Below are 27,804 nucleotides of genomic sequence, written 5' to 3'. Positions count from 1 at the left end.
TATTACTTTAAACTAGAGTTGTTTGTGCGGCCGAAGGGAGTTAGGCACCAATTCACCCTGAATATCTTGAGCATCCTCTGAAAATTCAACTTAAAATAATCTTGTGAAGAGACTGATCCTGTATTTTAGGGCAATCTGCTCCGACCACCTTCATTTAGACAGAGCGCGGTTGCTGGGTTTGGTTGTAGGGGCTGCTATCGAGAGTTTTTGCTGCCGTGGGACGGCATCACAGTTCGCTCGGCTTCAGGAGGCGCAAAGACTGCGCCTTGCCTCGTGCCGCCTCGCTGGGTGACTGTCACCAACCCCGAACAGAAGCAACATCCATGGAACAACTTATTCAAGGGGCGAGCCGTCACCTCTTGCCCACACAATGCTTTTTGCTGCCAGAAATTAGAGCTTCCGTGTCTTTACGCGGAGGCTGCGTCTGACTCGGCACCAACGCTCTCCTGGCATCTCCTCGAGTCCCTGAGGAGCACCCTGGCTTTCCTCCTCCCCGGCGCTGAAATGCAGGTTGTCTTCCACTCCTGTGGACATTTTTACCTTCGTAATGAAAACACGGTAATGTTGCCCTGTTGTCTCCCTGGATTTGCGGTTAAATTGCTTTGTCAATGTAATCTTATATCTTAATGACCAAATACTGGTGTGCAACAGGAGCTGCGTAAGAAGTGGCTGGGTATCATTTTTGCTGTCATTGTGAAGGCCTTGGAACATGATCCCCATTATGGTGGAATTTGCATTAACATTGTTTGGCCACCATAATCCCACCCAGTTAATCCCATTTTTAGAATATTAGAATAGGTCTGACTATATCCGAAGTTGTAACCCCTTCGATCCCCGAAGTGTTGGATGGGATTTAGCTCCAGCACCTCCAGTAAAGCCGACAGAGTCGCTGTGTGAAATAACCGAGCGATGCAGAGCAACGTGGCTGATCATTTTCAGCCACCAAACCTTGTTTTTTGCTGGCCCAGTAATACTATTGCTAAATCCACAGCATCATGGGAAAAACTATGAAAAACAGCTCCCATCCATGCTCAGTTATTTTGGGTTAGCAGTTCAATTTTCACTTCCCCCCATCTGTTAACAGAAATGACTTCTCTAGACACGCTGCTTTCAGTAGCTGCTGGATGACAGCAGGCAGAGAGGATCCCGGGGTGTTCGGGGTCCTGTTGTGCTTGGTGCTAAATACCCAGTTAAAGAGCGGCACCGGTTATCCCTACGGAGCTCGCAGCGATGCTCTTTACCTGAGCTGAGTGCTAAGCAAGCCGCAGTATTCAGACAGCATTGAATTTTTCTCCCTCTTCCAAATTTCAGTATCTTTCTCATTTTCTGCAACCATGAGCACAGCAAAAAGCTTCTGGTGTAGGATTTAAATAGACTCTAGGTGGGAGGCGAGAAATATTCTCTTAATGTGCAGATGAGAAACTGAGGCACGGAGAGATTGAAGGATTCACTCCGCGACTGAGTTCCACCCGCAGTCTGACTAAGACGAGGACAGGAATAGGGACCATGTGCTCCAGAGTCAGAGCACTAAATTCATTCTGGGAAATGGAGATGCAGTTCCCGTCCCTCCCGCTGCCTCCCTGGGTGGCATCGGCAGAGAATTGCTCTTACCCCAAACTGTTAGCCCAGAGGAGTAACCCTCATGGCATGCCTTTGTGGCTGGACGAGGAGATGAGATGGGATGCCTGATTTCTGGGAATGGGGTCAGTGACCCCACCGTGGTGTACGTTGGGATAACAGCACGGCTCTCCTGGAAAGGCGTGAGCCTCGGGGACTGCGGGGATGCTCCCACCTCACATCTCCGCAACAGAGAAGGTGAGGATGGCGGGACTGGTCAGTCTGGAGCCGGAGGTCACGTTGTACAACTTATTCCCCAATTGCCGAGCAAATAATCACAATTAAATCAGGGATAATCTGGTGGGAAAGAGTGAATTGAAGGTTACAGGGAGGGCAAGCGGCCGAACCCGGCTGAAGCAAGCCAAGCAGAGCAGGGTTAGAGCATCTATTCACGTGTTTTAGCTGTATAATATATGTTTTAGCTGCATAATGTATGTATTGGTCCACGATAATCTTGAAAAGCTGGGTTGATGCTGAACTGGCCTTCTGATGCTAACGGTCCTCTGCAGTCCTGCCCGCAGAGGTTTCAGGCGACAATTGGTGACCCGAGTGACAACCTCGAGCCGTTATCTGTAACGTTTGTCCAGATTACGGCTCTGAGCGGCAGAGGTAGAGCTCACGTTTCTGAGATGACACGAGAAACCTCGTCAGCGAGTTAATGCTGCGCTGCCTTGACGTAGCAGGTGGGGCTTTGCACGTTCCCCACTGTGGGAGGAGAGACAATACATTTACAGTGCATTAAGGTATTACTGTAACAGCGTTTGCGCTGAAACATTTCTGATCCTCTGAAATAAAGAACAGCAGATTTGTCCCGGATTTATCAATGGAGGCAGGGTTCCCATTCAAACACGAGGGAGGGGAGAGCGGGTGAGACCCCGGTGAGATCCCGCTCGCTGCGGCAGCCGGACTGGATGCTGTCCCGCTCTGCCCGGCTGCCTGGTGCTAACGGGGGACGAGGAGGATTTCGGTAGGGGAAGGACAACCCCAGAAGGCTGCTTGAGAGGCGATGGGGTTCAGCAAGGAGGCAGAAGAATGTCCAAGTGGGTGCAGGCAGCTAAGGCAGCCCCATACCTGGGAATAGCTGAGGGTCGGGGTGAAGGTCCTGAGATGTTCTGCGCAGCCCGTTGTCCTCCTGCGCACCCTGGGGAGGGATGCTGGAGGGGTTCCCCTCGTGGTCTGGGTCTGGCTGTGGTAGAGGGGAAGCTGTGTGTCCCCTCTGCTTGGAAGTCTGCCCCAAGAAGACCATTAAAGAAGGAAAAGAGTGATGCTTGCTCTGCTGCTCTGTAGAAACTGTGTCTGATGTTACAGGTCAGCCTGTAGATCATTGCACAGGGGGATTTCTTAAATGGCTGTTAGGAATAAAATTAAATTTGTTGAGACCAGGTGCAGCAGAAGAGCTGGATGAAAAAAGCAGAGAGAAACTCACAGAGGGAGGACCTGGACATCTTGCATTAGACAGAAAAGCCGCAGCCTTGAGGAGCAGATCGGATGCTGCACCTCGCACAACGAGCTCCCAGCTCGCAGGAAAGTGCTGGCGGGGTTGAACATCGCAGAGATATCCCTTCCCCTGGGTTTTTATTCCCCTGCCTCTGCCCTTGTGCTCAGACCTCCTGGTTTTGGGACGTGACCTAGGCCACCTCTGTTGCTGCTTGACGAATTTTGGGCTTGGTGCAGTGTCTGTACGCAAACCCCTCTGGGGAACACGCGTGGGGCTGGCGGTGGCTGATGCCAAGCAGGAGCTGATGCTGTTGCTGCATCCCCGATGCTAAACCAAACCTTGGCTGGGCACCCCACGAGAAGGAAGAAGCTGAGGGGACTTTGCTGGGGAGGAGATGATCTGCCCCCCCCCCCCCCGGCCACTCTGCCTGCAGCGACGCTGCTCGTCTGGCACAGCTTAATTGGCTTTGATAGGATTACGTGGAAGCAGTGGAGGAGTAAACAGGGCCAGGAGGCCACGCAGTGCCTGGGGCCACCGGGATGTAGCCCCCAGCAAAATCCTTTGAGCCAGCGTGATGCTGGACCAAAGCTGCCCGGAGCTCAGGGGTTAATGTCTGCTGCTGTGCTGCAGCTGATGGGGGGTAACAGCTTAATCCTCCTCCCGGTTTTAAGGGAAGGACTTTTCCTTGCAGCATCCCCAAGGTCTGTGGCTCTCTCAATAATTTCCGCAGAGTTTGCCCCTGACTGAGATCCAGAGTAAACTGTTGCAATTATGGAAGTTATCCCTCGCTGCCTCAAGCCTTTTGTCATCAATAAATGTTTATGGTTTAAAGCAGCCTTGTTTGTTTGCCTTAGACCAGACGACAGTGATTTATTGGCAGAAATCCTAGCAGAGGAAAGAGATGAGCCAGACAAGTCTTCAAATGCCTCACACATGTATGTAGTGAGCAGATGATGGTTATTTCATGCTCATGAAACCTGCGGAAAATAGAGTCTCAAATTTGGATGTCAACAGTTGTTTCCAGGAATTTTTCTCAACCTACAAGCAACATGGGCAGCACAAGAGTTAATGATGCTCCAGGGCTTTGCCGCCTGCTTTGTCTGGGGTTTGGGAGATGCTGTGTGTTGGAAAGGAGGAGTGGATGCTCTTGCTGGCAGCATGTTGCTGATTAGCACTATTATTAATTGCTGTAGGAATGATGGGGGGAGCACGACAGGGCACCCATTGCCCCAACTCCCTCATCCCAGGGGATCTGCAGCCTCAAGCGAAATGGGACTCAAAAGCGGGGCTTAAAGCCAAGGACAGAGGTGGCAACAAGGGACACGTGTCTGGTCTGGAGCAAGGTGACAGGGTCTGGAGATGAGTGTCCCTGCATATGACCGCTGGTGAACGTCTTCCAATGGCCATGACGAGCTGCTGCCTTACTGCTGGTGTGAAAATCCCAGCATTGGCCATGCCAACACCAGGAGATGGAGGCAGAGCAGGCAGCTCCCCTAATGTCTCACCTAATGTTGGGTTTGGACCACAGTCAGGTCCTCCTTTTCATCCACAGGAGCTCGCCGAGGTAATTCCCCCAGGAAACCCCCCGATTTCTGGTGGCAGAGGGATTTTTTCTGTCCATCAGCAAAGAGGAAGGGGGGCTCAGCTCGCTCAGTCCTCGTCCACAGTGTTAATCTGCCATTTACAGTCTGGAGTCAGCTCTTACACCAATATTTATTGTTGTTCTGCTCCCACCCCACCCTCCAGTTTGTATATTTTGTACAGCTTGTTTCTAATTTAAAATATAAATAATTTTGATCTTTTCATCTGTTTTTCTCCCTACCTTCTGGAGCCTGTGCTGGTTAAAAATAACCACAGTGATGAGCTACAGTGTGGCTGGTGGAGGGGTTTTAACCTCCATCATGTGGGACCACCCGGCTGGCATGGGAATGGCAGCAGGGTCACCCTTCTCGCCTCTCCCTGACCCTCGTGGTCAGGCTTTTTCCCAAGCTGGGAACTCCCTGAATTGCCTAAACCATGCTTGGCACGTGGCTGGGGATTAAAGCACTTCTGCTGTCGGGGGGTGGTTGGAAAAATGGGGACCCATGGGGGGCCCAGGAGGAGATGGGCACAGCCGGGTGCAGAGATCAGAGATGTCCCTGGTGCACATCTCCTGGGGACGGAGTGTTTTCCAGCGCTGAAGTCCAGCAGAGGAGGCTTTCACCTTAAAAAAAAAAAAATCTCTTTTTGACCAAAATTGAACTATTTGCATAAGAAGATCAATTGAAGGGAGAAAAAAATAATTTGAAGCCCTTTGGCTTTCTTGCAGGAAAATCTGAAATGCAGATTTGGTTTCAGACTGAAACTGCCTTGGTCGAGGGCTGGCTCAGCTTCCTTCTATATTTATTTTGCCATGGGGAAGCACACGCACACACACGTGTGCAAACACACACATGCACACACACGCATGTGCACACACACGCACTCTTTCTCCTATACAGAAAAAAAAAAAAATCCCCAGCACTTCAGCCGAAACGCTGATTCAAAACAACTGTTGGCGGCTCCGGCTGCCGCTGTCTGCTTCCCATTGCCCACAGCCCTGCCGCGGCATGAAACGGTGACTTGAAACAAACCGGCAAACCCCAAAATTAATAACAAAAATTACATTTCTCCTTCCCGGGAGACGGGCAGAAAAACTCTTTCTAAGGCAACGGTTCTGCCAGGAAAAAAACTCTCCCCGCTTCCAACCCGCCAAGCATCAAAGGATGCTTCCGAGGAGGGGACCGAAGCCCCTCTCTGTGTCGCTGGGTGGGGGCACGGATCGGGCCCCCCCCCGGGCAGGGGGTAGAGGCGGGGGCGGGGGGTGCCCGCAGCCGGCTGGGGGCCGCGGGGCAGGGCCGGGGGTGCTGGTGGGTGTCTCCGGGAGCGGTGACTGAGCGAGGCGGTGCCAGCGCTGGGGGCGGATTTTTTGAGAAGAGCCTCAGCTCTTCAGAGCAGCGGCGGCGGCTGGAGGAGTTGGCGGCTGTTTCTCCCTCTCCGTCCGGAGGAGGAGGAAGAAGAGGAAGAAGAGGAAGAAGAGGAAGAAAGAAGAGGAAGAAGAGGCTTCAGCTGCCGCCTTTCCGATCCTCCCCCCCCCCCTTCCCCTCCGCCCCACACCTTTATGGACGAGCGCCGGAGCTTGCTCTACTCTCCGGCTGCCTCCTCCGCCAGCCGGCATCCGCGGGGCGACTCGAGCAGCAGCCACCACAACCTGGGCTACACCGAGCAGCTGCCCCCCGCCGCCCCCCAGCCAGTCCCCGAGCAAGAGGAGGAAGAGGGTGAAGAAGGGGAGGAAGGCAGCATGACTGTGGTGGGGGGTGGCGGAGACCCTTTGCTGGAAGAGCCACAGCATCCTCATCCTTTGCTAGGGGGGGACCGCTACGATCACCCCCCGACTCCGGCCGCTGTCCCCGCCGGCCAGCCCGCGGGCGGTGGGGAGCATGAGTGCTGCGAGCGGGTAGTGATCAACATCTCAGGGCTGCGGTTTGAGACCCAGCTGAAGACGCTGGCGCAGTTCCCGGAGACGCTGCTGGGGGACCCGCGCAAGAGGATGCGCTACTTTGACCCCCTCCGCAACGAGTATTTTTTTGACCGTAACCGTCCCAGCTTCGACGCCATCCTCTACTACTACCAGTCGGGTGGGCGCATCCGGCGACCCGTCAATGTCCCCATCGATATCTTCTCCGAGGAGATCCGCTTCTACCAGCTGGGGGAGGAGGCCATGGAGAAGTTTCGGGAGGATGAGGGTTTCATTCGGGAGGAGCAGCGGCCGCTTCCTGACAAGGAGTTTCAGCGCCAAGTGTGGCTTCTCTTCGAGTACCCTGAGAGCTCTGGGCCAGCCCGAGGCATTGCCATAGTCTCTGTCCTGGTCATCCTTATCTCTATCGTCATCTTCTGTCTGGAGACCCTGCCTGAATTCAGGGATGACCATGACTATGAGGGAACTGGGGGGACCTTTGGGACGGGTGGTGGCCCTCTCCCACCTGATGTCTTCACCAACTCTTCATCCTCAGCTGCTTCCATGGTGTCGTCCTTCACTGACCCTTTCTTTGTAGTGGAGACTTTGTGCATCATCTGGTTCTCCTTCGAGCTGCTGGTCCGCTTCTTTGCCTGCCCCAGCAAGGCCACCTTCTCCAAGAACATCATGAACATCATTGACATTGTGGCCATCATTCCTTACTTCATCACGCTGGGCACCGAGCTGGCTGAGAGGCAAGGCAATGGCCAGCAAGCCATGTCCTTAGCCATCCTCAGAGTCATCCGGCTGGTCAGGGTCTTCCGCATCTTCAAGCTTTCCAGGCACTCCAAGGGGCTGCAGATCCTGGGGCAGACCCTCAAGGCCAGCATGCGGGAGCTGGGCTTGCTCATTTTCTTCCTCTTCATTGGTGTCATCCTCTTCTCCAGCGCCGTCTACTTCGCAGAAGCCGACGATCCCAGTTCAGGTTTCAGTAGCATCCCAGATGCCTTCTGGTGGGCGGTGGTGACCATGACCACAGTGGGCTATGGGGACATGCACCCCATCACCATTGGGGGCAAGATTGTGGGCTCTCTCTGTGCCATTGCAGGGGTGCTAACCATCGCTCTCCCCGTGCCCGTGATAGTCTCCAATTTCAACTATTTCTACCACCGGGAGACAGAAGGTGAGGAGCAAGCCCAATACATGCACGTTGGGAGCTGCCAGCATCTCTCGTCCAGTGAGGAGATGAGGAAGGCTCGCAGCAATTCCACCCTCAGCAAGTCCGAGTACATGGTGATCGAGGAAGGGGGAATCAACCACAGTGCATTCAAACAGGCTGCCTTTAAGACAGGCAACTGCACTACCACAAACAATCCCAACTGTGTGAACATCAAAAAGATCTTTACGGATGTTTAAAAAAAAAACCAAAACAAAACAAACAGCAACAAAATCTGAGGATGCAGTAAAAAAATAATAATAACAAAAATAATGCAAAGTGACTGTGTACTCGGTATTGTGTGGAACATGCACCATCGTCGGTCTGTGTGCGCCCTCGTTTTTATACATTTATTTTTTTAGATCCTTCCTTTCTAAAGATCCAAAAAAAAAAAAAGGATTTAAAATTCTCCGAAGAAGAGGAGAGCTAAAGGGTAAAGAGAAGGAAGATGAAGACAAAACACACTCACCGTCAAAACAGGTGTTTGTTCTGCAACGTGTTGCAGGGCTGCTTTTGTTTTCTTGGTTTTGGGGATATCTTGCTTTACTCCTGAATTTCCCCCCCCTTCCCTAAAGGCAGCGTGCAGCCGATTTCCCTTCCATCCCATAAGCTCACTTGTTGGATTAACAACCCGGGGTTGGGTGGGGAAGCGAGGAAAACATGTTGCAGAGCGTACTGGAAGGGGGTTGGGAGGAAACAACCATTTAATTTTGCAGAGAGTCTCTGTTACCACATTGTTAAATGATGCTTAATATTGAAACATGTGGTGTGCCATTACAGGCACATCACAGATTCCCTTTTCTCCCCCGTTAGATCATTTATGAAATTCTAATCTGGTCAGAGACGAGAGTAATCAGTGCTGATAGAAATAGAAAGGGAAAAAAAAAAAAAGCCCTCATTTTCTATTCTTAATTCCCTTCCCCTGCAACCCTATGGCATTATTTCATCCAATGTCAAGTTTGTGGCCGTGCAGTGGGTCTGTGTGCGGGGAGGAGGGAGGCAAAAGGCAAAATGGAATGGTTTCAGGAGCCAACGGTGCGTGGGGAGCGATGCCGGCGTGGACTGGGGGATGCAGGATCCATGACGGGCTCCTCGCCGCGGCTGTGCAGCCTCAAACCCACCCAGCTGGAGACAAAGGGATATTTCCTCTTTTTTTGCAATGCATTTGGGAGAGATGCAGCCGCTTATCACAAGAAGATTAAAGTGGCGAACACGCCTTCCAGCGGAAGTCACTAATTCGGACCGGAGTGATGTAGTTGCCATGGTGACCCTGGTTTCCTGGGAAACCCCCAAAGGTTGTCATGGCATCCCTTCTCCCATCCCCCTTGGTCCTCGCTCTTCCCGCAAAAGAACCTTTCCAGATGGTTCCAGCCCTGTCATCCCGCAGGACGCCGCGGCTCTGCCCCACTATGTGACCCCCATCCTGGCACCCCCTTCCCGGCCCGCGTCGTTTCCCCCCCCCCCCCCCCCCCCGCCGCGGCTTCCCCTGTGCAGAATAAAGCGCCCGTAGGCAATAAGCACACCACAAATCCACCTCTCCCTCGCAGAGGAGCTCACACCTTGGCAGTGAAATTTGGGGATGGAGTTGCTCGTCCTGCAAACACGAGTGCCTGCTTCGCCACGAAGGACCCCGTGCTCCCCCCACGCCACACGAAACCCGGCGGTTTCCCCAAACCCGGTGCAAAATGGCACTGAGCAGCCAGCGGGAAAGCTCGGCTGAGAAACCCCGGCAGCTTTTTGAAACAAGGGGGACAGATATATAAAGAGCAGGATTTGAAAAATAACCAAAACCCCACCAGGGAAAATACACCGGCTTCATCTTTGCATGTGCACCAGGTGCCACGGGACATCTGATGGGATCAGGTGAGCTTTGCACGGGGTAGAGTTTAATGCATCGTAAGGTCGCGTTGTTGTTTTAGGGACAAACCTCATGTTTTCCACTAGTTTTATTTTCCAGCTTACCCTGCTGCCCTTCAGTATTTTTGTCATGTCAGGTAAAGTGGGATAACATCCCATAGCTCCTCTGCTTATATTTGCTTTTCACTTTGCTTTTTAGTGCTATGCATAGGAGGGAAACCCTGCTGCTTTTTTTGCACCTGAATTTCTTCAATTCTGTGCTAAAAAAGGTTATTTGCAGTGGTTTATTGCTTCGGTCCGACCCCTGCCATCAAAGCAGGCTGAAGGCAGGGCCTGGCTGTTCAGCCTCGAGCGCCTCGGCTCCAGCTCTGCTCTGTTTTGCTGGGTTTTGGGTTAAATAAAACCAGTTTCCTTCCAAGTAGTGAACTGCCCAGGGATGCTGTTAAATACCTCTTATGACCAAGAAAGATTTGACGCCAACCTGTGCGAGTGACATATTTCCCAGGTGTGTGGAAAGGGAGATTTGTCCTGAGAGGTGCCCACCACGCCAAAAATCAGATTTTAGCTGGGATTTTACGCAGACTTAAAAGGATCAGGACAGTCTGTACCACTCTCCCTTAGCCTTGCCTTAGCCCCAGTTAATAAAACCCTTACAACCAAGAAAACCATCGAAGCAGCCTCTTGGCTAAAGGTATGCGACAGCTTTGTTTGAGTGACCATCGTTTTCAGCAGCCAAGGATCTAACAAATTATCCTTATTAGGGAGATGCTCTGGAGCATCGCAGTAGGTGACAAACCTGGGTTCCCTTGTCTGGGATAACTGGGATCCCTTGTCCGGAATAACTGGGAACACCCCGGTGTGCCTTTTCCCCAGGCTGAAATGTCCTTTCTGCCTATGACCTCTCACTTTTTATTGTTATTAAAGCTTTTCCACACACCTGTTCCTAAAAGGAGGAGTTGAGTTTAAAAGCAGTGGAAACAGTCCCACTCGGGAGACTTTGCAGATGAGTTCTGAGTCTGCGTTTTCTCCGTGGCAGCTGCACGGGGTACGGAAACCACATGTTCTCCTGGAAATGGCACAGTACAATTTTCGTTTTGTCTGCCATCTGAAATAAGCAGAAACCTTGCGGGTGGTTAGTTTGCTTCCCTGGCTACTCCCTGCCGTATTTTGTTGGGGCAGATGAATTTCAGTTGGATTTTATTGACAGTGAAAGACTCTGTATGGGAGAGGTGGCAAGGAAACCGCTTCATCCACTGTGGTAAAAGGCAGTTTTGCACCAGTACCGAATAGCATCGCTGAAAAATATAAAAGCGCTGCTGCTCTGTCTTTAAGACACAGAAAAAACGGGGATATCCTTGTGATGCTCTTCCCCATTTCTGTCTGCCTCTTCCCTCCGCGCTGTCTCATTAGGTACCGTTCAGCGAGATAAATGCTTGCTGTTGCCACACGGTCTGACGGCTGCTCTCAAACTGGCTGCCGCGTGCGTTGTGCCAGGAATTGCAGAGATCGCTGAAAGATTGCTCTCTTTGCAGCCAGCTGCTTATTTAACTTACTTTGCTCTCTTGCAGTGTGCCTCCTGTTAGGATTTAGGACTGTTTTAACGGTCACTGGGGAGTTAAAGATGAGCCTCAGCCTTTGCAGCGCGTTGGACTCGACTGTTTCTAATGTGCTTAGAGGGGGCAGCATTAGGAGATTAGTGTTGGTGGTGGAGCTGCCTGCCTGCCTGCTGTCTGCCTGCCTGCTGCAGAGCCTTCCCCAGGCACGGCGGAGGGCTTGCCTAGACTCAGCTTATTACATTAAACAGAGGAAAGTGCATTACCGAAAGCTGCTGGCTGACATTTAAGATGGCACAGAAAGCAGGCGGGGGAAAGGCTGTGTCCCTAGGTAGTCCCCGGCGTGGACTCCCCAGCTTGTTGTCTGTGTGTGTGGTGTGGCAGTGATGCTCTCTGAAATGTCCTCCTCCTCCCGTCTTTCGTACCTGTCATCTGAGAGACGAAGTGACACGGCTGGCACCAAAGGACGGGAGGGAGGAGGGGAGCAGGCAGCTCCCACCCCAGCTGCCTCCCCAGCTGCTTTATGTACTCACTTTATATGGGGGCACTGGGCGATAGAGAGCCTTGGACAGCTTCCGATCTCCTGTCTCAGGCTCCTTTCCCTTTCCCTCTGCTTGTATTTTAGGTCCTGTTCCCTTCCCCTGTTTAAGCTCTGGATGCCACCTTGAAACAGGGACAGAGGCATCCTTGGTCCCTTGCGTCCAGGGGACACAGGGGACACACAGCAGCCCCAACCCTGGCCCCTTCGCTTGGTACCTTGACACCCTCACCTTTTTCTCCTGCTTATTTGCCCTTTTTTGTGTCTTTTCAGGCCTGAACTCTTCTAAAACGGTTCTGTTGTTCTCCAGCACAATAGATGCCCTTCAGGTGCTTGGGGTGGCCAGGAGAGCAGAGCAGTATCCATCCCACCCCACCTGTGGACACAAACAAGGGCTGGGGAGATCTCTTTCCTCCAGGAGGGTTAAATTTCTTTCCGGGCAATTGTTCCTGCTCCATCACTTAACAAAAGAAGTCGGGTTTTGTTTTTAATCCCCAGTTTATGGACAGTTATGTGGAGGCAAAGGGCGGACAAGTGGCAGAAGGGCAGGAGCCATCCAGAGCTCATCAGCTGCCAAGGGGTCTCTCCTGGCAGAGCTGCAACGCAGGGGAAGGGTCCTCTGCAGCGGTTGGTGTGTACGGAGAGCATTCTGCATGAAATCTGTTTAATTGTGTAGTTTGGAGCCCTCTTCCTGCCAAGCTTTTAAAATATGCATATCTTGGTGAGAGCACGTGGAGGCTCCCATAGCAGCCTGATGGAAGGCAGAACTTTTTTTTTTTTTTTTCCCCATTTTTAAGTGCTTTAACAAGTGATCTCTGGGTAGGCTGCAAACCTGTGAGTGCGAACAGGCAAACAGGATTTAAATGCGACTCATTTTGCCCTTTGGTCTCAATCGCTGCATGTACCAGGAAGGAGAGCTCAGAGCACCGGTATCCTTGTGCAAAGGCAGTCGTATGGATGACGGGTGCAGGGAAATAGGGACTTTCTGGACATTACAGGGCAGAGCAATATCCTATAAATTGTTTCATTTCCTGGTATGGAGCCAGTACTGCTCTTCTGCACCCTTCCCTGCTATAGATCTGCACCCAGAGCCTGAACAGGGTGCTTGGCTCAACTTTGGGGGGTGTTGTATAGCTGGAGGACGTGTTCAGGCCAGGATGTTGCTGCCTTTCCTCGTTTCCCTGAGCATTGTTTACCTGGCACGGTCCACACTAACGCAGCTGGGTCCGGGCAAGCCCAATGGGTGCTGCGCTGCGGGTGCTGGGTGGTGCGAGCCCTCTCCTGTGCCAGCGGTGGGAGTCGGGTGCTGAGCATGCAGGGCTGGAGTGATGCGCTTCCCCGGCAGGAGGGGTTCCTTGGAAACAGCCGTGGGACTGCGGCCATCACCGCTCTGACGGGGACATTTTGGGGATGTTTCGGGGTGGGTGCCCTGAGGTGCCTCATCCCAGCTGGGAATCGCTTCTCCGGCAGCGGGAGGGTTTTGGCTTCATTTTAGGGGGTGGTGATATGGGGCATCTGTAGGGCACACACGGGACTGGCACGAGGAGGGGGTACAGCCCTGCTGTGGGGCAGAGCCATCCCATGGCGGGGGGCACCTTTGCTGCTGGGGGGAGCCCTGCCGAGCAGCCCGAGCTCCGTCTCCACAGCATCTGGCTCTTCCCCCAGCCGAAGCTCTCCCGGCTCCACTGTGGTTGAGCCTGGGACACAATCGAGACCTTTTACTCCCGTACTTGGCTTCCCAAACAGGAAAGTGAGTAATGGTGTTTCCGACAAAGCAATATTCATCCCACTTGACGGGATGCATGTTTGCTGCTTTGGGCTGGGAAGGCATCAGGGCTCCTGCTCTTTATTGCCCAGTGAATCCCATTTTTTGCTCACAAGAACCGTCCTCCATGTGGAAGAGGGATGTGCGCAGGGTCCCTTGGAGCTGGAGCCCTTTTACCCTTGCTGCTGGCAAAACCCAGTCAAAAGTGCTGTGAGAAAATCTCCCGTGAGCCGGCGTGTGCTTTTCCTTCCACGAACAAGGTGCTGCGTTATGAGACCCCCAAATTTCAGGGTCCATCCGTGTCTCATCACTACTCAGAGCCTGAATTTTCAGCACAGAGGATGCTCTGCAGCAGGGCAGGGAAGCCTTCACGCATGAACCTCCCTGCAGGGCACCGTCAGTTTTCTCCTTCTTATGAACCAGGACATGCTCAAGTAAATTAAAACCTGTCTCCTATCTTGTTCAGCTTGTCATTTGAGTTAGGAGTAGCTAAAATACTTCCCGATAGCTCGTCTTCACTGACTCAGAACAGGAATAGTCTTTTCCTAACGGCGCTGCACACTCATTTTAAGACCCCCGCTCAACGACGCAGACAGCAGCGCGCGCTGCTCGGTTTGTTTAAGAATGATTCATTTCCTTCAGACTTGTAATTCAGATGCTTTTCTGAGCATGTTTAAATTCTGTCATGTCTGTTGCTTTTCTACAGTTGTTGCACTTCATTTTTAGCATCTTTAGCACATACTGGGTGGGAAGCCTTGGTTTGGTTGCGTGGCTTGCACGACTAGATTAGCGAGTGGCTATCTCCGCTCTCGCTGGCAAGGATGCAGAGTACAGTCAATTCTGTTTTGATGCTGATCAGTACCAGCTGCTCAGCTGCTTTGCTTTGCTTCCTCCGAAGCATCGTCATGGACAGATCCAGAAAATCCTTTGGGGTTGTGTCATGGTTCGATCGGTGGTGGAAGCACTGAAGGCTCAGCCTCTGCGGGGCGAGTGGGGCTGCTGGCACCAGGGTCTGTGCTTGGGGTCTTGCTCTCACGGGAAGCTAAGATTGCAGTGGAGCATGGATGGGATGAACACGCACTTTGCAAAGTGGTTTTTTGCATTTGCAGAGAGATGCGTTTGCTGTTTGAGTTGGTTGCAATAAATCAGCTGAGTGCAACGCAGGGTGGTGGGCGATGCTGTGCTGCTCAGAGGGATTTTGTCATGGAGTTGGTCCATGACAATGTGCATCCCGGACCTGGAGGATGGGAGCACTGTGGTGTTTGCTGGGTGTTTGCTGTTGGCCTGCTGGGTGGTCTTGGGCAGGTCAGCTCCTCCGGGCCTCAGTTTCCCCATCTGTAGATGACGTTGAGCAGCTTCATTAAGTGTTTGGAAATGCAGTGATGAAACACGCCGTGGGAGGAAGAGGCAGTTTTGAAACACAGAGCAAGAAGTAAAGAATCTTCCAAAGGCTTTATGGAGTTCAGCTTGCGAAGCATGCAAACCCTCCCCCTGATACCCCATAACTGCAGTTATTTCCCCCAGGGTTTCACCCAGCTTCCGGGGGACACCAGCTCTGCCCTACGGCTCCCCTTCCCATAACCATCCTCCTCTCCTCCAGTTCCTTCACTCTGCATCTTTGAACTTGCTTTTCCATCCTTACGGCCCATTTCTCCTGAAATCTCTGTGCATTTATAGTCAAAATCCCACTTCTCCCTCCTCGCTGCTCTCTGCTTGGAGCTGCCACCACGGCTCGGTAAGGATTCGAACCTCAGGCTGTTGCAGCAGGTCAGAAATGAGGCGTACGGAGTCTGGGCTTAAAATGAACCTGTCTGCTGTAAATTTGAGCTTGCAGGAGGGATGTGAAAGGAGTTTGCTGTGAGCTGAGTGTAGCACTGCAGGCTAGAGGGGTTTCCTACCTCCACGCGTGCATCGGTGGATGCTGGCACCCAGCACTCATGCTTTACCCTTCGGGTGCTTGAATGATATTCTGCACTTCAAAAACCTTCAAATTAAAGGAGGAAATCTTTCTGCTGCATCTGAAACAAGCCTGGGCTGTTCTCTCCTGGGGCTGGAAACCTTTCAGCAAGGTCTCTGCCATCCTGGTTGCAAAATGCTCTGAGAAAGCAAAGCGTGCACGAGGAGACACGAGCCAGTGAACGTGACCTGGGTTCAGCTGGTTTTCTGGCTTGTGATATCTCCTGGGAACTGGCTTTATTGGTCCCTTTTCCTAAGCGAGCTGTCGTGCAGCTCCCTTAGAGGAGAGCATTACACAAGCATTTACCTTTATCAGCCAAACTTGGAAGTCAGTAAGAGGAGATATCAAGTTAATATGATAAGATCTGTTTTCCCTAACCCCGCATTGATTGGCATCAATTGTATCTTCCTTTTTAATTCTGTATTAAGAGACTCAGCCGTTCCAGCATATTGTTTGGGATCAGAGACAGATGGCCAGACCCATCATTTTTGCAGGTCATTTTTTGTTTATCCCTTAAAAAAAATTGGCCCAACAGGAGCTATTTTCCAGTCCTGTGGATTTTTACCAGGTCCAGGGCTAAAGAGATACTCAATACTTGCAGTCTCACGAGCTGCTTCGCCAGCTCCAAATGCTTAGATACAAGTTATTTGGCTCATCCGATTTAAAAACGTCTAATTTTTGTGGCTGCTGTTTAATATCCTCTGTTTCTCTTGGAGTGGAGAGGATTTCATCACCCCCATATGATGGGAATACATCTGGATCCCTTCAGGATCTGGAGCAGAAATATCTCCTGAATGCTTCCGACTTCTCACTCCCACTGCTGCTCTTGCTGAATTTGGTGAAATAACGTCATCGTTAGGTCGAGGATGGGGGATTTCTTTTTACAAGGGCAAAGATACAGCCTGAAAAGGCACCAGGGTACCCCAAAGCACTGGATTATTTGCCAGGTTTGAGAAAATTGTTATTTACCACTTAACCTGCAGAGCCCCAGCTCTGCCGTCCCCTTCTCAGCCAAACCAACGGTATTTCCCAGGCCATGCCGGGCTGAAGGTGCTGTTTGGGGTTTATTTGTATAATACTCCAGCGATGCACGAGGATGCCGGCAGTTTGACCGTTGCTTTGCAAAAAAGCAGGAGTCCTTCCCTGCTGGCAGGTGGGAGCGGGGTGTAATCCCCCCAGCAAGCCCAGTCCAATAAAGCATAAACCCCAGTTAGCTTTAAGCCCATGAATAGTCCTTCTGGCACTTCAAGATAAGCCGGTACTTAAATAACCGGCTGGTCTGAGGCTCTGCAAGGAGAACTAAGCCCCTCTGGTAGCTTATTTGCCTGAGTGCGATGCTGCCTTTGCTTCTTGTGGGAAATCCCACCTCTCTCCTTCCTCTGCCTGCTTTTAGCGTCCCGCAACATCATCCCCACAACGCCATCCCCGCAACTTCATCCCTGCAACACCCAGAGTCGGGTCTCACCCTCCTTGGTGCATGGATCCTATCCCATCTTGCATATCTCCGTTCTGACTCGTCCTTTTGGGAAAACAGGCTCATTTTTGGGGATGACTTGGGACCAGGCAGGTCCCGATGCGTTAGGCTGGGCTCAGAACCATGCATACAGATCCTTCCTACCCTCGTCTCATCACCGGCTGCTAATGAAGCATCCGGCTCACATAATCTGATTTGGTGGTAGCGCTCATCTTATTAGTGTGCACCACACACTGGTTTTAATATAGTTAATGAACCTTGCTATAGGAAGCTTTACTAATTCCCACTTGAAAAATCACTGCGAAAAGGCCAGAATCGGGGGGTGTGACTCCTGCTGACTTGCGCAGGGTTTAAACCCTCAGGAAATTTCGCCATGCCCCATCCGCGGGCGGGCATGCTCCGATGGGATGCTCCGATTGCCGTGGTGTGAAGCACCAGCAGAGCATACATTTTTTCAGAAAACAAGAAGGATATAAGCAGTTGCATGAAGTTTCTAAGAGTTTCAGTCTCTTAAAGACAGAGCAGAGCATCTCACTGTATTAAAAAAGGAGTCAGGATGAGTCCCTTCACGCTGCAGGGTTATTAAGCTTCAGAGCCGACCTGTTGCAATACTAGCGGGGTTCGTGCACTGGAGGCTCGGCAGCTCCGGCACCGCAGAGGTTGGGGGAATTTTTTTTTGTCCTTTGCTAGACAGAGACATCCCTGCATCAAAACGGGGTCTCGGGTTTGAGGTCTGCAGGAGCGACTCCACGTTCCCAGAGCTGCGTGTGGGATCAGCCCCGGCTCCCTCCGTCCCCTGTATCAGATTTATAACATCAAGCAATTGCTTAATATCATGTGAATCGTACCGGGTCAGAACAAACCCAGCTTGATTAAGATAAAACCATGATGAGGAAAACCCACGTTGCGCTAATTATCCTGGATTTGGAACTTGCCATTAATGTGTGATAATAGTAACTGGAATATATTTAATGAATCTTTGTTCTATCTTTATCTCGCTTTAGACTCTGTTGCATTTTGTTAAACAATTTTAATTAGCAAATTTTCCCTTTTTTTTTTTTTGTGAGGAATGGGGATGTGAAATTGTCGAAGGGGAGCAATGTGCAATATTTATTCTACTTTACCTTAAAAAAAATAATAGCCTGTTGCTTGTTTTCCAAACCAGACTGTGCATAAAAGTGGTTCTTTGCTCTGCCCAACAGATAACAGAAGAGGTTTCAAAATTAAGACCTTCAGGACTGTGTTGAGAAATCAAATGTCTCCAAGGAAATGGCAAACATCACGGACACGGTGACTGATGCTGCAGTGCACCCGACCAACGGAGGGTCTGTCCTCCCCAGTTAAACCCATTTCATATTTCATAGATATGAAATATTTGCCATGTTATCTGTGTTTTCTAACAAGTGCATTATGTAGAAGGGAACATCTTTGCAGCTGGAAGTTTATCTTCAAATCATGTGCAATATAATGAGACTGAACAAAGCCAGGAAAAAGGAGGAGGGGAGGTGGAAATCATTTGGACATGATTTCAGTCTTTTTTTTTTTTTTTTAATTTAAAAAAATCTCTTGAAAGATTATGCAACCAGAAAGGAAACGTTAACCAGAGCTGCTAATAAGCAGTCCAAGTGTTTTGTTAGGGGTGGGAGGGAGATGGGGGAAATTCAGTTACTCTCACTGTTCCCTGTCAAAGGCCACGGGCTGTTTTCGGCGCTGCGACATAATTTCTGGTCCATTTTTCTGACTTTCCTGTAAATGCTCTTTATAAGGAGGTATGTGCTGTATCAAAGGCTGTGATTTATTTTAAGCCCTTCTTAAGAAAGTAACATCGCTGCCAATGCTGAGGAAAATGGTGTCGAACAGTCAACGAGTTGTGCCTTGCTTTCAGGATCGCTCCATGAAAAACTAAGTAAAATCGAATTTCCAGGGGTGGAAAAGGTACAAAACCCAATCTGGCTGGTTGTGCCGCTGGTTCCTTTCACAAGAGCCCGTGTGCCCTTCTCTGCTGTTCCATGGTACTTCAGTCCCGAGGGAATATTATAGTATTGTGTTGCTAATACTATAATAAACGGGAAATCATCACTCCTTTGCCCATTGCTGTTTCATTTTGCACGCTGAGGTTTGGGGTTTTTTCTGTGGCAGGTTAAGAGCCATGGGCTGCCCAGGCTGGGCTGCAAAGCTGTTAAAAGTGGGGTCTCTCTAACCTCACTGCATTTCTTAGGGCCGTACAGGTAAATGATATCCCAGTGCAATGGGATAAATGGTCTGCAAAGGCACAAATGCAAACAGCAAAGGGGTCGGTGGTCTCTCCTGTTTCTGCCTTCCGCCTCTCACCCCAGCCTCACCTGCCTCGGCACGCTGCCTCCGCCTCAGCTTTAAGACTAAAACCTGCCCGGCACATAGTCCATCAGAGGAACAAGGCGATATTCATGACAGCATTGGGTTGCTGGGTGAAAATAATGTTGGTGGGACTCAGGCAAGCAGAGGAACCTCTGCATCTCCATTGCAATAATTCACCAGGGGTGGTTCAGGGAATGGTAATTTCAACTGGAGCAAGCGATGAGAGCTGGAGCTCACTCCGAAGCAGAGGATGCTCAAGGGGAGGTAACAGGAGACAAATTCTTTAGGCATGTGAAGCAGACTCTTGAATTCACGCTGCTGATTGCTTTAGGTCTGCATCCCAGGACAAGCCTTGAGGCCCCCACTGGGTAGGTGGAAAGTGGAGCGAGGACCACTCTGCCCGGAGGGCAGCACCAAAACCTGGATCCTTCACCAAGCAGAGCCATTAACCTGCATTTCAAACCAGATCCCAGGCAGAAGATGAGGAACATCCACAGGAGACACATGTGGGATGCTTTGAGGCACAATCCGAGTGAGGATGTGTTTAAAAATAAACACTCTACCTGGAAGAAAGGCTCCAAAATGGGACAGTGCAGGGAAATATTCGTGGCAAAGCAACCAGCTGTCTGCACCATGCAGCTCTCCCTGCAGAAGAGCTTTGAAGACGAATGAGACCCAAGTGGGTTTCTGAGCTGTTGTCTGGGGCTGGAATTGCTCCAGACCTCTCTGTCATTCAGCAGAAGAAGACATCCTCCTTTCTGGCTGTCTAAGCCCCTCATGGAAACTTCATCCAAAATTAGGATTGAGAAATTCCCTTAACAGTGGGGAAATGATGTGGTTTGATGCATTGACTTTGGTGAGGTCACATTTATTTTATTTGGGTTTTAAACATGAATAATTTCTTGGCTTGAATTCCTCCTTCTGTCATGGCATCTGTAACGTTGGTGATGAAGGCCTTGTTGATGGGCTCCCAAAGACAGGAGTCTCTGGGGCTCTGCATAGGTGTGGGCTTGGGAGAACGGGCCAAGATGGAGAGAAAAGAAACAAAAGTGAAAAAAACAGCAGTTTTAGTCCAAGCTGCATTGCTCCCTTTGGGGAACAAAGAGCAAGTGTGGATCTGGCCCTTAATGGGACATTGCTCCTTGGGCTTGTTTGCATTTATTTATTTATTCCCAGCATGGCAGAACCCCTGCGGTCACTGGAGCTGTGGATAAATGAATTAGGGCTGGTGCTGCTGGCACCTGGTTTTATTGCGGCTTTTGCAGAGGGACGTGGGTTGGGGACCAGGGCTGCTGGAGGAGCCCAAGGAGCAAGGTTCCTGAGCCCATGGAGATGATGAGCTGGAAGTGCCAAGGCTCCACAGAGGGATGCCAGGGAATCGTGGAGGTGAAGTACCCCACGGTGTGAAATCAATCTGGATTGAAAGCCCTCTGCACAAATTAAAGCTAATTGGAGCGGTGGCTCTCATTAACTTCACATTTGGCTGTGCCCTGCCCTGAGGCTAGCCGGTGGGGGGCAGGGAGAGAGACCTCTTCCATGGGATCCTCCAGCAAATTGCTCTGCTGGCAAATCCCCGGGGATCTGGCAGTAACCGCAGTGCTGCCGCCGGAGCTGGTCTGAGGATGGGCTTGCAGAGCTTTTTTGATTCGTGGCTGACTGTATCTTAATGTGGCACAGCCAAAGCCTCCTCCCAGGCACCCATCCCCTGTCTCCTGCAAAGGGGAACTGATCTCACCTCCAAAACCACTAAGGAACTGCAAAATGTGTTTGTTTGCATCCTTCCCTGCAGTGTGATGGGTTTGCAGCGTGCTCTTGAGGCTGCAAAGATTGAGCACAAGCTTTAGCAACTCTGAAATCTCGAGGGCCTGACCCAAAAAGCGCGTTTCTACCATGCTGATGGTTTTGGGCTGGAAACAGCCAAAGCACCCGCTGAAGGTCTGATCCAGCATCCCCCCGCACCCCTGCAGACAGCCCTGGGTTGCCCATGGGGTAACGGCACGTTAACAGGAGGAGAATTGATTTTCTGAATTGCAACAGAGACCTGGATCTTGGGAAGCCCTGGTCCCAAAGGTGTTAAATTTAGTTTCTTTTGGAACATGATCTAGCAGCCCTTAAAATGGGGGATAGAATGTATCAGCACTAAAGTTATTTTTATTTTTCACTGGCGTAACAGAGAGCTTTTTTATGGCATGTGTGTATGTAACATAATTATACCTCGTCTGTTTTCAATAGCCACTTTGTTAAAATGTCTCTCTGTTATGGTTCAAAACTGTATTTTGATGAGCAAAGTGACGGGAAACCCCAGATCCCTTCACCCATCTGGGTTGGTGGGTCCCAGAAATGCCCCGTTCCCGGAGCAGAGCTCAGCCCGTGGCTGCCGGCCGCTCCACTCCTCCTGGCCAGCACCAAACCCACCCCACGGACATCTTACACCCATGACGATCTTGCTAAATTTCAACCTCTTCTTATTGAGAAGTGTATGTACAATGTCGTTGTACATACTGGCGTTGATGATGTTGCTCCATGCTGTTAGGTTTTTTTTGCTTGGTTGCTGAACCAGCTAAATGTTAATGTACTTTTTCAAAATAATTGAGAGTTTGATAGTCTTTAACTGTCAGTCTGGTATATTAATCTGTGTTGCCACAACTCTGACTCTAGCCTTGTGCTTTTTAAAGATAACCATCATACCAGGACAACGGTGTTGAAATGTCGTTTGGAGCAGAGGGTTGGATTTGGTAAGGGAAGACAAATTAAAAATGTATCCAGTCGATTAAAAAACCAAAAAAGGGAGCGATTTAATGATGCCTGACATCAAGAGAAGATCCAAAAAATAGCATGCATTGATTCCCATAATCATCCAAAGGCAGGCTGCTCATCTTTATTCATAGCCCTTCAAAGCCGCACTCTGATGCCGAGAGCATCTCTGAGATGCCGTGCATTAGATGTGCTCTTTAGACGCTGAACACGTAGACGTTTCTCCTCTGCACCCAGCACAGCTGCCGTCTCCAGCAAATGCTGTACGCCATCCCTTCCCCCTTTTTAATTTTAGGGTGCAATTAAAGTGAGGAGAGCTCTGCCGTTGGGTCCATTCTGGTGGATGGGCAGGAAAATCAGATCGAGGAAGCTGGGCAGGTAAAGACTCGCATGAAGCCACTTGTTTTAAGAAAAAGTTTTGAGATGTTTTAAGAAGGCAGCAAAATTAGAAAGTAAAATGTCTTAAAAAGTGGTTAAGGGCACTAACGAAGGCTCAGTGGACACATCACATGGGATGGGGCTTAACAGTGTGGCTGGAGAAGGCTTTCAGAGACAACATATGAAATACTGTGAGGCTGCTTTGCTTGCCCTGCTAGATTTGGGGGAAAAGTCAGGATTCCTGCAGTCCCGTCCTGGCCTCCAGGCAAAAAGCCTGCAATATTAACGCCTCAGAAACCAGCCTTTGAGCACCCTGGAGGCTTTTATTACACACGCACTTGGATGTTTTCCGAGACAGACGTTCAAAAGCTGTTATTGCTACTGAATCCTTTTAAAATTAAGGAATTCATGGGATAGCATTTTTCTCCCCTAAAAAGCTTTGGGAGCTGGCGTGCTCCCCACTCTCTTGGTTTGGTTTTTTTTTTTTCCATTGCACACAGTCAGTTAGAAAGTTGTCCCTTGAGCTGAGACTAAAGCCAAGTAGCAGCCCTGGGTGAATTAAATTACCCAGCTCTGTAATCCCCATGTTTTCATCCACCAGTCTCTGAATTATGTTTCTTTTTCACATTTTTTTTTCCTGCTTTCTCCAAGATGACGTCATCAGTGCATCTTTAAAGGGAACGCTTCAAGATGCTGCTGTCACCGACTGGTGTTTTCCATAACACAGCCAGGCCACTGATGCTGTGTTTTAAATGCATCACTCCTATTCCTGAGGATGGTTTCGGAGCAGGACAAGTCATCTGGCAATACACAAATCATTGGTAGAGCTGGACTCACACATGGAATGGTATTAAGCAGGGACATAGCCAGGAAATTGTAAAGCAGTGCCTGAAATAGGGCAGTTTAATGCAAAATGATGTGTTTGCTGCCATGTCCCTTGCTCTGCCATTAGTAGACTGGAAATGGGACTTGGTTATTCAAATTACTCAGGTTTTGCAGGAAAATCGTCTTCATTGCTGAAGGTGAGATATTCCCACGGGTGAATTTAGCATCTGTCAAGGAGAACGGGCTCTTAGTTCACCACCTGAGGTCCCAAAACCTTGCAAATGGGGGACGTTGCCTCAACCTCCAACACAGAAGCAGCTTGTGTTTCTTATTTCCCATCCTTTACTATGCAACTTATTTTCATGGTATCTTCCTGGGACTGAGATGGCTGGATATAATTTTGATTTTGCTTTCCCTCGTTGGCGTGTGCAGCTGGGTAATGCTGAAATGTTTCCATCACTGTCTCAACTGGAACACACGTTGGGTACATTCGAACAGTGAAATACCGCCTCGTGAAATTTGGTGTGTCAGACTGAAAAACTAGACTAAATCCTGACTAATCAGGTGCCACAGAAATGATGCAATTTTGGACTGGAGATGTAAAGCACAGTCTTGTTACTCTGATTTTGGTTTAAACTCTAGTTTTGCCAGTGAGCTATGTTGCAACTGTTTAAACTTGTTCTTTTGATACCAGTCTGATGCTAAAACGAGCTGCTGCATCCCGTCGTCGTGGTGACATCCACCGTGGTGTGGGCCTTGTGTTCAGTTACCAGTAAAAAAAAGTGATTTGGGTTTTTTTTGGTTGTGTGATTTTTTTACCTGATGTTGAATTTATTTTTTTATTTTTTTTTCATTAGAACTTGAAACTTATTTCATATGCAAAGTTCAATAAAATGGCTGAAACACACAGCACGTGGTGGTTTGTAACTGAAATGGGGCGGAGGGGAGATGTTGGGGATGCAAAGGGTGGTGCAAGGATGAGGTTTGAGGTGCATTCCCTGGATGAATTCATTTCTCAGGATGAAATAATCTGAAATTTAATGTCATTCTCAGGAATAAAATTTACTCCATTAGAGAAATAAAATCTTGGGATAAGATCTGCACATTTTCATCAGCCCAACCAGCCCTCTGGAGAACTGCGCTTTCTTATAGATTGAAGAAGCTCCAGGCAAATTCTTGAAAATGTTAATTATAAGTGTCACAAGAAGGGATGTCTCTGGCGATGCTTTGGCAAAGTGGAGGTGCCCACTCGTCCTGATCGCAGGCAGGGATGTTGCGAAACGAGCTTTGAAGCTCATTTGGAAACCCTGCCCTTGGCTTTGTACCATGTCTTTGAGCTTCACCCAAAAACGAACGTGGCCAAACAATGTCAGAGCTTTTTTTAGGTTACCGGTTGTCTTAAAAATATTGAATAGTGAGAAAGGAAAAAGAAGTTAGGATTTTACAAGCCACATTTAATTGGCAGCAATTGTGACTGGTTTCACTCCTGCACTCCCACAACCTGCACGCAATTAGAGACTGGCCAGGAGAGGATTTCCAAGAGCAGCTAAAAATTGGAAGTTTTTCTGGTTTGTTTTGCTTCTAAATCACCTGTTTCTGGAATTTGCAGATGTAATTTAAAAAGCAAGATGCACCTTCTTGGTTTGGGGAAAACAGCTGGAGATCATGAAGCAAGCGGAGCCACGGCTCAGCCGAAACCCCAGCTGAGATTCAGGATGAGCTGCTTGAGGCGGGCGAAGCATGGGGAAGGCTGGGTCTGGTTCAGGATCTGAATCACTCAAAGGGGACCCCTGAGTCATCAATTATTAGAGATGGGGATAAAATGGCTTGAACTGCAAACACAAGTGCTGGTGCTGTGTCCCATGGCTGGAGGGCCCGGGCTCTGTCAAGAAGGATTTTATTTTAGTGGTCACTCAGCCAGGAACACAGACTTTTATCCTGAGTGATGCGGGTGTTTTTTGAAAATCCCCTTCCTAGGACTGAAATCCAGGCAGAAATCCTGCATGAGGCTCCAGTTGCTGAGCTGGGAGGCTCAGGACTGGGAGCAGAGCAGCAGCCAAGCATGCCCATGGCCACCCTGGGCAGGATAAAACCAGGCGAATTCAGCAATGATGGAGAACCTCGAATTCTTGAATTTTACAAAGCATCTTTCCTAGAAAAGTAGCACTGAGCCCCGGGACTGGTTTGTGTGGTTTTGTCTCTCTTTGCTCTCTAGGTTTGCTGTGAGCACCAGGTCTGCTGGGGAGGATGAGCTGGGTGGTAGATGACCCGCGATGAGCAAAATCCCTTTGCATCAGCTTCAGCAGTTATTTCCAAATTATCTCATAGTGGCTTTACTGGATGGGGCCAAACTAGATTCTGGCCAGTGTTGATGGCAGGGGCAGATTTGAGGCTGGGAGGAGGGAACCTCTTTGATTCAAGGGTGCTCAGAGCCAGAGCAGTGCGGTTTAGCAGCTCTTGGTGCTTCTCTCTTTGCTGTGACCTTGATTTCTGTATCAGCTCCCCTCAGGGTTGTGGTGTTTCCAGCTGCAGGTTTCAGTTGATGTGCGGTTAACTGCAGAGGTCCTTAAGCATCCGTGAAAAACAGGATGTCGCAAAGTTTGAGATGCAGACGGCAGTGTGAATACCATCAGCCAAAACCTGCCCCGGAGGAAGGCCGTGTCTGGCACATGCCACCTGGGTTTGCTTCAAGAGCAACAGGAGACACCTTCCATGGCACCACTGATGAGTGGAGGGTGATGTCCCCATTCCCAACCCATCACCAGGACCTCAGGGGTGAACCTTGATTTGAGGCACACACGCAGACCTCATGGGTTTTGCAGGGTTTCCAGCCCATACCTGGGGTGATAAACGCATGGAGAAGACTTTGCACCAAAGAGCTGCAGAGGGACTGGACATGGTCAGTCCCGGCAGCTCATCTGCCCCGAGCTGGATTTTATTTACCAACTTGTTGGTTTTTGGAGGGAGGAGCTGAGAGGAGCGCAGAGGCTGCGGGATGTAGGTCAGCCCAGGGGTGGCACAGTGTGACAACAGGATGGGTGTCTCACACTTCATCTCTGGAGGTTATAAACAGCAGCGGGTAAATGTCGCCGTGGCAGTAACACAGTGGAGAGTGTTTGGAGCCGCACACGGAGCAAGCACTGGTGCTGCCTGAGTTTGCGATGTACAAATTCATCTTAAAATAAGGATCTGGAGGAGCTGGGCTGCTGAAGGGCTGGTTTCTGCTGTCCTTTTGGCTGATGTTTTGCTCACCTCCATACCCAGGCATCCCCATGTGGGTCTGCATGGCTGCAGGCATTCTCTAGCAGCGCGGCTCTGCACACCAGTGCAACGTGTGCAATAAATCCTTCACTCACTGCCTTGAAATTTGCTGCATGGAAATTTCCCTGGATGCCATTTCCTTCTTGCATTATGAAGAAATATTGATTAATCGTTCCCTACTCACCATCTCACCACTATGCAGGATTTTAATGACGTGTGTCGTATTCCTCTTTCCAAGCCAGAGCATCCAGCTCTTCCAGCCGTGGCTTTTCCAGGATGCTGCAGAGGGGCTCTTCCAGCTTGGAGCCAGGTTCCTGCTGGGTATTTCCTCTCTCCCCAGACCAGGCCTTGCTAAGGACACCTTGTATTAGATACTTCACTTCCTATCTTTCAAACAGATGTTGGTACCTGAAAGGATCTTCCTTTCTATTCCAACCAGTGTGTAAAGACATCTTTCTGCAAGGGTCGTTGGCCATCCCTCTGCTGTTATATTTACCCATGGGACAGCTAAGGTTATAGTTTCCCTCGTGGAAATCTCCTTTACTTAACACCACCTGGTCCTGGCCATTTGCTACTACTCATTTTATTTATATACTCTTGAACTTCTTCTACCAGGGTTTCAGTTTTAGGACCTCAGTGTGCTCATCTGCAGGCAGTTCTGATACCAAGGATTTAGGCAGCGTTTTTGCCCTGCCTGTGTTTGTGAAGGGTGGAAGCAGACTTCATCTCCTGCTCTTCCAGGCAGACGTTACCATGCAAATCTCCTCTTGATTTATCCATCAACGTGAATGAGATGTGCGCTGTGAAGTGTAGATGGGATGAAGTCACCAACCAACAAACGTCATTATAGGGGGCGTTGGCAGATGCTTGGCTTTGCAAAGGGGGGAATGACAGAGGGGACCATGCTCTCCTTGTCTGTCCCAGGTGGTGACCACCACCACATGTGGCTTTCTCAGCTCCATTTGAGCAACCTACCTTCATCCCAGCACAGGAACTGATGTCCACAGAGCTCCTGAGCTTCAGGTCAGGGTTACCTGGGTCTACCTGGGGCTCTGTCCCCTCTGTGACTGCAGGAAAGGAAATATTCCCTGGCTTCATGGGATTGTGGAATGACGATACTGCAAGGACAGTCACTCCCGAGGACCCAGCCCGTGGAGTGGTGGGGATTTCGCATGCTCCCAGGATGTCCTGCAGAACAGCAGCATTTCCTTTATACCCCAGTATTTGCAAACCTCAAGGGGAATTAAACACAAATTAAGGGAACTGCCAGGATCTGGACCACAGACCTGAGCAGGGACCGAAGCTGCTCTTGCTGCTGCCCAGTCAGCAGCCACACGGGTGGTGCAGTGACTCCCATGG

At 50.1% G+C, this 27,804-nt stretch overlaps 1 protein-coding gene across 2 annotated transcripts; it reads left to right on the top strand.

The window, feature by feature from the left end:
* The first annotated feature begins 6,044 nt into the window (after positions 1 to 6,044).
* KCNA3 (potassium voltage-gated channel subfamily A member 3) lies at positions 6,045 to 24,073 on the top strand. Of its 2 annotated transcripts, none has more exons than XM_054804124.1 (2): positions 6,045 to 9,609; positions 18,093 to 24,073. In XM_054804124.1, exon 1 carries the CDS (start codon positions 6,195 to 6,197, stop codon positions 7,944 to 7,946), a length of 1,752 nt encoding a protein of 583 aa, XP_054660099.1. In that variant the 5' UTR covers positions 6,045 to 6,194; the 3' UTR covers positions 7,947 to 9,609; positions 18,093 to 24,073. The 2 variants fall into 2 exon arrangements, with proteins under 2 accessions (XP_054660099.1, XP_054660100.1); XM_054804125.1 differs by lacking the exon at positions 18,093 to 24,073 and adding an exon at positions 11,968 to 12,179.
* The last annotated feature ends 3,731 nt before the right edge of the window (positions 24,074 to 27,804 follow it).

This window comes from Grus americana, chromosome 25 (assembly GCF_028858705.1).
Source record: "Grus americana isolate bGruAme1 chromosome 25, bGruAme1.mat, whole genome shotgun sequence".
Taxonomy (NCBI): Eukaryota; Metazoa; Chordata; class Aves; order Gruiformes; family Gruidae; genus Grus; species Grus americana.
This window is presented reverse-complemented; position numbering and strand designations above follow the sequence as displayed.